This window comes from Eptatretus burgeri, chromosome 10, assembly GCF_056783735.1.
Source record: "Eptatretus burgeri isolate ZD-2024b chromosome 10, Ebu_testis_v1, whole genome shotgun sequence".
NCBI classification, from domain to species: Eukaryota; Metazoa; Chordata; class Myxini; order Myxiniformes; family Myxinidae; genus Eptatretus; species Eptatretus burgeri.
In genome coordinates, this window is record NC_140970.1 from 37547174 (window position 1) to 37557173 (window position 10000).

The following is a 10000-nucleotide window of genomic DNA, read 5'->3' on the forward strand; positions in this document are numbered from 1 at the left end:
ATTTGGCAGACGCTATGGATAGGCAGTTCCTCTGGGGGACAGGGTGCGAAGTCGAGCAGTGAATCCATTAAATCCTACAGCTCAATGAAGCAAGTTAATTTTGGCACATTCATAAATTTTTTGTTCACTCATTGTAATTCTCCAAACAGTAGAAAAAATACTGTAAGTTTAATGCTTTGGAAATTTCAAATTTTCTTGTGTATCTATGGAGAAGGAGGGAACATAGTGTTGCGGGCCGGAGGTCCGGTGGCAAGAACAACCACTAGGTGGGGAAAGTTACATCGTCTCCCACCGGACTCCCAGAATTGTAGGCCGTCGCTCACAGATAATTCCGTGAAGCGGCGGGTCGCTTAACCGACCGTGGATGCCAATACCTCCACCGCGTAGCGTAGGGTCTTTTTGTCTCGAACCAATTTAATAATTAACCACACGGTGTCGTCTACTGGGGAGCCACGCCCTCGGTACGTCTTGCCCGAACCGGATCACTCTACCAACTTCCAACTACCTTTCCAGTTCGGATGCAGCTGAGCGGACCCGCCAAGAACGTACCGGCTAGGATGAACAGATTATCGGGGATAAAGACCCGGCTAAAACTCAGATCCGAACCATGCTGGACCAATGAAGGAAAAGACGAAAACGAACTGGGAACATTTCTAATAATAATTTATCGATATTAATATTTCGGCACGCCCCTTTTTTTGTTCCACCATCAGATTTTTGTTACTGCATGAAATGAAACAAGCTTTGACATATTATATAGTAATGATATTATTGTCTTCCTTAAGAGGCTCCTCAAAATTCGTTTTGATGATTATTATCTATATTAATATTTCGGCACGCCCCTTTTTTTGTTCCACCATCAGATTTTTGTTACTGCATAAAATTAAACAAGCTTTGACATATATAGTAATGATATTATTGTCTTCCTTAAGAGGCCCCTCAAAATTCGTTTTGATGATTATGGTAGTTAAACAGTTCATGTTCATCCGACTTTTTATTATTCCTCCTGCACTTCATTAGAACATAGATTGTGGATGGGTGCGCAGATCCCAGGAGAACAACTATAGCTGTACAGAACAATTCATGTTATCGATGGATAAAAATGATATTTAATTGATATTATAATAAATTTTTTATTTAAAATATCTTCAAATTTTGTGAGTTTTTAGTTTGTTGTGAAATATTAGGTCCTCGGGTCTCCGCATAGTGGCGTACAGGCTTAAGTTGTACTTCTGTTTACTACCGTAGAAAATCACAGAACCATCCGATCGACATGCTGTTAACAGTTTCAGAATCAGCTAAATTCTACAACATATGAATATGGAGACGAAACTGATCCGGCCAGCTAAAATCTACAAGATATGAATATGTAGACGAAACTGATCCGGCCTTTTGGATCACTTTAAAGTAGGGTGCCCTGTAATTTTAATGCGCTCTATGGATCCTCCGGAACTCACGAATGGTACACGTTGTGTAGTCGCTAAACTACGTGGTAATGTCACCGAAGTGGAGCCACTGTGGGACAGTCGAAGGGGAAAACCTGAATGATAATCAATGGATAAAAATTATATAATATATTGTTTAAAATACATTCATGTTATCTGTCTTTTACCATATGTTGCCAGTGACGCCCGTCGAAGACGGGCACCTTTACTAGTTTACAATAAAGTGAGGAAAGTTATGTGGTACAGGTAACAGGTTTACTGTATTGTGGATGTTATACAGGGGAAGATGAGAGAAAGATGTCGTGTGACAATTTTGCAGCAACTTATAAAGCAGACACAGAGCAGACTTGTCATGAGAATAATACAGGCAAGATTTACAAGGTTCGAATAACTGAAACAGTTTGACTTAATGGACGGCGCCACACACTCAGACACACACTCGGACAAAATAAACACAGTTGAAGGCAAAGGACTTTTGTAGCCAGGGAGGGAGTTGAGGTCGCAGTTCTTGGTACCTGAGTTTCAGGGAAAGGGATGCTCCATGGTGCGGCACTTGACAATGGTCGCACAGCTCGGCCCACAGCCACACGTGTGGAGTGTGTGTGTGTGTGTGTGTGTGTGTGTGTGTGTGTGTGTGTGTGTGTGTGTGTGTGTGTGTGTGTGTGTGTGTGTGTGTGTGTGTGTGTGTGTGTGGAATCCAAGGCAGCCAGGATCATTGAGTATCTCTCGCGATGAGGCTGAGTCTTTGGGTCTCTCTCTCGCTCTCAACGAACAACCCCCAAAGAACTCCTTGGATCCTCCACAGATCTTTCTTTAAACGATCCTGGTCTGGGACAGGATTTGGGCTTCCAAGCGTCTGTTGCAGTTTCGTTTCTTTTCCAGACCCCCAAAGAACTCAAGACTCCAGCACAGAACGAACTGTCTCAGCACTTCACGAACTCTCCGAACGCCAAGCACTGAGGATGGTGTCATAATTTATCCATCCCCCTCAGCGAGGAGGCGCCTTTGTGAAACTGACGTCACTGTCCGCCTTGATTGGATGGGGCTTCCATGGGTCCGCCCTTTCTGGGCAGGGTTTTGGCCATACCGGGAAGCCTGCCCCCTCCACACGTGCGGACTCGCCAAAAAGGAACTACTGTAAGAGGATTTTGCCTCGGACAGCGAGTCGCCGGTTCGGCGAGTAGGTGAACACGCAGTTGTTCAGCCATGTGCGAGTCGCAAGCGAGAGGAGGGGCAAGCAGGCAGAGGGTACTGTCGATTGTCGTGGATTTGCCTTTGCAATGAAATGGTGGGGATATAAAGATTTATTAATCTAACTTAAAAAAAACATCGCAATGCACCCCTTTAATTTTCCCACTAAACACAAGGAAGGGATCTGTCTACACATATACTTAATGGAATAACTGACTTGGGACACCTGTATGTTGTATGCATATGGTTCATAGTACCGCAACAATCGCCTTGCTTGCTTGAAGTAAATATGTATATAGGCTGAGTTATAAGACTCATTATTTCTTTAAATTATCAGATTTCACAACAGATTTCAACACTTATTTCGTCCGGACGATATCCGCTCCTCAAAACCGAAGTAATATTTCGATGATATACTTCAATTAGTCCGTGAGAGTAGATCGTGGAAAAACCGCATCATATAATGCATTAAATCACTCCAAACTCTGAACTTGAAAACTACAGTACTGACAAAAATGATGTACACACCGATTTGTAGCTATGATGAACAGGCATTCGATAATAATGAATGAGGAAAGTGAGAAAAAAAACTTTATCGTGAAGAAATCGTTGCGGCCTGTTCCAAGTCAAGGCATGGTTGAGCAGGCCAAAAAACATGGTGGCAAATTTTCATCGACATCGGTTCGCTGGTTCGTGCTGTGGAGCCTCGCGTTGCAGACAGACGCGCACACACACACACACACACACACACACACACACACACACACACACACACACACACACACACACACACACACACACACACACACACACACACACACACACACACACACACACACACTGACATTTATTGGTGGAGATGATAAACGAGATGCTTTTCCATTCCACATTGTACGAATGCCTTTGTTAGAGAGCAACATTCCGAAGAAGATATTCGATGGTAAAGTTGCAGGTGAAATAATTCGGACCGTGAGAGCAACCATACACAGCACTGAACTTGTCAATAGATTAAAACAACTATTTTGATGTATACTAACACGAGGAGCTGCAGTTAGCAGATTAAAACAAGTTTTCTTTAAGATCATAAAACGACACCAAATATAATTAGTGAAATACAATTCGAATAGTAAAAATATTATTAACGAGATGTTTATATAAATACTTGATTCAACAATATACAGGGAAACTATTTAAACCCATTTCAGTGGTTGCTCGGAGACAAGAAAGCAGTTTTAAAAAATCCATTTATAAATAACCGTTTGAATATTTGTATAACAGTTTGATCCAGAGGTGAGTGGGATGGTCATGTTTGTTGGTGGATGTGTTATATTTAAGGTAAGATGTGCATAATTTCATGTCTTATCATATCATAGAATGTGTGATGAGAGTTGTAACTATGTGATAATACATTAAATCCTCCAGTGAGTATATGACCGTTTTTACAGCCATTTTTCCCTGCTGTGCAGGGGTTTGGCTTTTTGTGAGGCAATGTTTTTTTTTTATGGCCGGATGCCCTTCCTGACGCCAACCCTGGTCGCCTCTTACGACACACAGGGATATGGTACACCTATTCTAACCGCGGCATACACCGGGACCAGTACACTGGCACTCATTTCACCGACCTCAGAAGGATGACAGGCTGAGTCAACCCCCTGGTGTTAATTCAGCAGCCAACGGGGCTTGAACTCAGGACACTGGGATCCCAAGCCACCACCCTAACCACTAAGCCAACACCAGGCTTAAATCCTCCAGTGAGTGAAGTCTGATAATTAGTCATGTTGCATTGATGGGTTGACTGACTGCCTGGACACAACTGAGGTTGTGGATCTTCTGATGTAGGTAATCTACTGATATGGATCCATGGTCGAGGTTGTGGATCCGCCATTTGGAGAGGTTCTGGGCTGAAAGGATCAAAACCTCGAGGAAGAACGGTGCCCAGCTGATGATCTGTGTGGTCAGGAAACCATTCAACTGCTTACAGGTTAAAATTCTTACTTTAGGTGACGAAACTATGTTTTCATGTTTTAAATTTAAATAAAGTTGAATATAGGATGCTGAGACATTAACATCATTTACAGCAATCCTTGAAATTATATTCTACCATAGGAATAGCCGTGTGTGTGTGTGTGTGTGTGTGTGTGTGTGTGTGTGTGTGTGTGTGTGTGTGTGTGTGTGTGTGTGTGTGTGTGTGTGTGTGTGTGTGCGCACGCATATATTTGTTTATGCTGTGTATATGTATATACATGCATGTACACGTGTGCTTGATGTTTCTCGAGGTTCTGGGGGTGTGGTATCTTACCAACTGTTTGCATTCTGTGCAAAGGCTGTAAGCTTTTCCACGAGACCACACTTCCTGCAGCGCATGCGCACACTCACAACTCTCACAAGGCCCGAAGTTCACTGCTGCGAAGGTTTGGTCTGACATGATTCATCTGTGTAATATATCACAATTATAAGCATTATTGCTTTCCATATTCATGGTACCATATGATCTGACTGGGAGATGCAAAGAAATTGGACAAAGGAGGTGGTAACCCACAAGCCCTTAAATTATTCCATCAGTTTTACTTGTCTGCCATGTACAGGATTTAAATTGTATTTTCACCATTGCCCAAGTCTAACTTCACATCCACATTCCATTTTCATGCAAGATCAAGGCTCATGGAAGAGCAAAGTGACAAAGGGTAGAAAAGTAATAAAGTGACAGTGGGGCAGTGGGACCACAGTTAGATAAAACAAAGCAAGGGAATGAACCAAATATAAAAAGATCACCCAGGCACCCAGTAATTCTCTGCAGACTATTGTAGTTAGAGCTGTTACTGACTCTAGTACTGTACATCAGAGCACAAGTGTCATGTATTATACTTCTAACTGTCGCCTTTTTGCCTGGGGAGGAGAGAGAAGAGAGGAAACACAATGACTTGCAAAAGTAACAGGATTGGGTTCGGTCGGGTTAATGTGGGTTGAAAAGATCACGGGTCAGGATGGAAGATGACATGACATGACATGATGGTGCACCGCCTGATTGAAGTCCTGCAGCAAATATTGTGATTGAACTTGTTTCCGAAAGGCAATTACACAAATGACAGAAAGTATGAACAAAAGAGTGGAGATGTGTGGAAAACCTGGATTTTTGGAGTTTATTCAGAAGGGGGTTACTGAAAGAATACGTGTATCCTGCAATTGCTGGGAGGGTGTGAGGGTTGAGGGAGCTAGACCAGAGAATAGATGGTAGAAAACAGTGACCACCGACCTGTCTGAGATGAGAGCAACAGACCATGTGCTTTTGGCCAATAATGTGAGAGCTTTACATACAATAGCATCCCGGAGAACTTTCACATCTCATTTGATCTTATTTCATAAAATTAAAAAATGAAATAAAATTACACCATTTCAAGCAGTCAACAATGCAACAAAATGGCCGACATTTTTTTTTATTGTTCCCACCCATCTTTTGCTATATCCTATTGCTGTGCTGTGGTTCATCTGCTTCTTGTTGTCCCACTGTGTTTTTCTTTGCCCCATTTTGCTTATTCATCCATTGCCACTTGTCATTCTGTTCTTCCATGAGCCTCGATACCATACTTGGAGAAAATGTAAAAATCAAGATAAATGTTTATCATGCTTTTGGATAGGAGTAATATGATTAAAGGTCTAGCAGGACAGCTAAGAGGTATGCAAACCTGCATCTAAGATGTCTAGTCTGGGTTGAAATCTTTGCCCAGCTGTAAAAACTGTGGGGAGCAAGTGATCTGCTCTTTTGGAAGGTCCTTGGCACCATGTTGTACCGCTGGCTACCTCAGAATGTGATTGCTGTCTCGGCAGCAAATTCTGCACTATAATCAAGTTCACTGGAGAGTTTGCATGTTTTATGTGACCATCCTTCTTCGGATATGAAGGGCAACCAACATGTTATATGACTAAAAATATTTATTTGTTATCTTAATTGCTCTGCCAAGGAGCTACAAATGTCATCTAGATATATAATAAGTTGGGTCGCCCAATCAATATCGGTTATTTAGACTTGAGTAAACCATCAAGAAGATTGAGATTGATTTAAAACTGCGGAAAATATTAACCCAGGAGTGCACCACGGCAATGATTGGCTAAATGGCCTCATTTCCTTGGTTGAGGTTGTACAGGATCGTGCGGTGACAATTTGCACGCAGCGTAGTGGCGACTGTGGTGCCCCTTTGTATCTTAATCTCTATTCTGCATGGAGAATATAAATACATCTCTGCAATTAGTTTGATCCATGACAAATAATTCACCTTAAAATGGTTGTGAGGAGCAATGAGGGGCAGGAGAGGATGCATGGGTGGATAATATGGATACAAAAGGAAACTCTCAGGAGAGAAAACTGGAAATTTGGGAGGAGGAGGAATGAGGTGGAGTGGGATAATGAGGGTGGAAAAGATCATGGTTTTGGATTGGGGATGACCTGAGATGATGGTGAACAGCTGTCTTGAAGATCTGGAAGGAAGAATGAGATTGAAGAGAATCTGGAAGTTGGTTCCACAGGCAGCAAAAAAGAGGAACAAATGATTGGAGGTAAGCAATGATTCTGGATTAAGGTAGCTTCACCAGAAGGGGGTTGATGGTGGACCGTGTGCACCCAGTAGAAACCTGGGGAGGTCGAGGGGGGTGGGGGGGGACAAAACTACAGAAAGTGAAGAGTGCAAGACCAGAAAAGATGCGGTAGAAGACAGAGAAACCACCAACGTATCTCCTAGTGGGGGGGGGCAAGTGGACACCTGTAGGATTTTCATGATGAGAAGGTGCCACCCATTTTAATTCATTATCTAGGTACCAAAGTACATGAAAATGCATGTTGCCATTTTTGGAAGTGTGGCAGATGGCAGCCATCTTGGATTTCAAATTGGCTGATGTTTTTCCACTATTTTTCGCTTGGTTAGTTTCATTAAAAGTATTTTACCTCAATTTGGAAAGCAAAATGATAGGTTTTTATTGTTGTTAACACTTCAAAATCAATGTAAGTAATATTTTGTTGAAATTACTTACGATACCACCCATCCTGAAATTCAAAATGGCCACCAAAAAGTTACAAATTGCATTAAAATTTAAGGGCCATGGTCCGATCAACAGCTTCATCCTAGCAATGACCCCCAGATTTAACCGGACGTGGTATAAATTTTGATATGAGAAGAAAGCTGCTATTCTTCTCATTGACCCTGTGAAATTGTAGGGCTGCAAGATGTTTAGTTTGGATTTTGTACGCCAAAACTTGCTTACTATTGGTCAACCAATTAGTTGAACCACAGTATTCTATGGGGCTTGCAAATGCACATTTTTAGCTCTCTTGTCAAAACGATTGAAATACAAGCATGAAACTTCACAGGTGGGGTGGAGAGTCAAAGCCATTCAATCAATGTGAAAACTGCATGTGATGAAATCGGACCATCCCCCTTTAAATATTGTGGTAACAAGTGTTATCTCAAAACAATACCTAACGGTATTTTTCTCAAACTTTTTTTGCACAGTTAGACACTCACCTAAGCAACTGGTACTCAGATACACACCGTAGCTCGTACTGTCTATAAAATGATAAACACAGTCACTTCTATGGACTTAATTTGTCGACTTTAACTCTACAAGCTACAATATTTAAATATCCATCTCAGAGGATAACAAATTTATGAGGTGCAGTATCATGCGCTCGCAGTACCAGCACACACCCCACATACCCCAGACACAATAGCCACACCCGCATCTACTATGCACACCTTGCAACTGCATGCCCAACAAATGCAGTCTTAACCATGTAGAATGGAACTACATGAACTTGTTGCAAGTTTGCTACTTTCATAGCCGTATTAAACATCATCATCATCATCATCATCATCATCATCATCACTGTTCTCTTCATTGTCAGAGTCAACCTCGGGGTTATAAGGAGCATTGTCGCATAGTTCTTCCACTTCGCACCGGGTGGTTCAAAGCATCCACACAGTAATGTAAAGGTTTGTTCCAAGGTGGGTCAGTTCACAAGAAAAAAAATAACATAAATCCATAATATGTGTACTGGGGTAGTGTTTGTGTGTGTCCATGTGTGGTTATGTGGGTCAGTGATTGGAAGTATTTCTACATGTTAGCATACTGTGTTTTAATAGAGATGTATTTTAATTTAAAAGTTATCCAGAGTATCCCATACGGATTTCCGTAATTACCAACTTGTTAGCATTGTTGACACCTTGTTGGCGTTGTTGCCGTGTTTTATAAAAAATACAATTTGTTTAGAATACTATGAATACATATATAATATGTACAGACATTTTATGTTTATATATTTCAGTCTAGTGTGACAACTTTGCCAATGGTTATAATGGATTATATAGGCTTATGGGTGATAAGCTTTCCACATTAATTAATTAGCTTCTTATAAAAGCCTTTCTTTAAACGTTTTGCTGATATATTTTCAAAGCTTTCTGGACATGTAAGCATAATTAAAAACAAGTACTCTAACTTAAACTTACCGAAGTAACAATATATGCTTTGATCACTTTGCATGACAATACAGCAGAAACTTCTTTCTGTCCAATGCCATGTGCTTATGGATGTAGTAGAGGCAGCAGGTAACCCAGATGCTGCCCTCTATAGCTAATTATTTGTTACGGATACTCAAATGGGCCAATTTATTTAATAGATTATTGTCTGTTGGAAGCAGCATCCCAAAGTTTCTTAGAAATAAGAAAAAAATACTCTATTTCAATGGATTTAGAAGAATATTTAAATAAATAAACAGCTCATTTAAAATGGTGGCCATTTTGAAATTCAAAATGACCTTATAATTATTTTAAATATGCATACAATAAATGATCATGTCTCTCCTATTCATGTTCACTCATATTGTGGGATAAAATTTTGATATTATTTTTAAAGTATGAGCAATAATTGTATTCATTGAAGAAAAAAAGCTGATCATGGCAGCCATTTTGGGATTCAAAATGGCCGCCATTTGACACAGCTCCAAAATTGGCAACATCAATTTTCCTGTTCCTAGACATATGTAGAACATATCTAAATAGGTGGCAACTTCTCATCATGAAAGTCCTACGGGCCCATTGTCTAGGACCACTCCCCCCCCCCCCAACTATACTATGAGAAAGTGATCGGTCCATAGACTCATATTCATCGTGGGAGATTCCAATAATCTTGCAGACCTTGGTTTCTATAGCATCAAGCTGAGCAAGATGTCAGGCAGGAGAAGCAGCTCAAAGGGTAGAGCAGTACTCCTTCAAGCTGCGGATGAAAGCGTTTTTTGGTGGATAGGAGTTCAGGTGTGCCAAGGAAGGACTTTGTATGATGGAGGATTTGCAGTCGATCGCTGGATTTGGAGGTTAGCT

General features: G+C 41.1%; 1 protein-coding gene across 1 annotated transcript in view; it reads right to left on the reverse strand.

Moving 5' to 3' along the window:
* The window catches only part of GNB5 (G protein subunit beta 5), a 128966-nt gene that overhangs the window by 74886 nt on the left and 44080 nt on the right, over nucleotides 1-10000 (reverse strand). Inside the window, exons 2-3 of the mRNA XM_085897901.1 lie at nucleotides 7078-7262; nucleotides 4936-5068 (exon numbers count right to left, since the gene is read on the reverse strand). Coding sequence (XP_085754027.1) covers nucleotides 4936-5061 — 126 coding nt within the window. The 5' untranslated portion in view covers nucleotides 5062-5068; nucleotides 7078-7262. The remainder of the gene's footprint in view (nucleotides 1-4935; nucleotides 5069-7077; nucleotides 7263-10000) is intronic.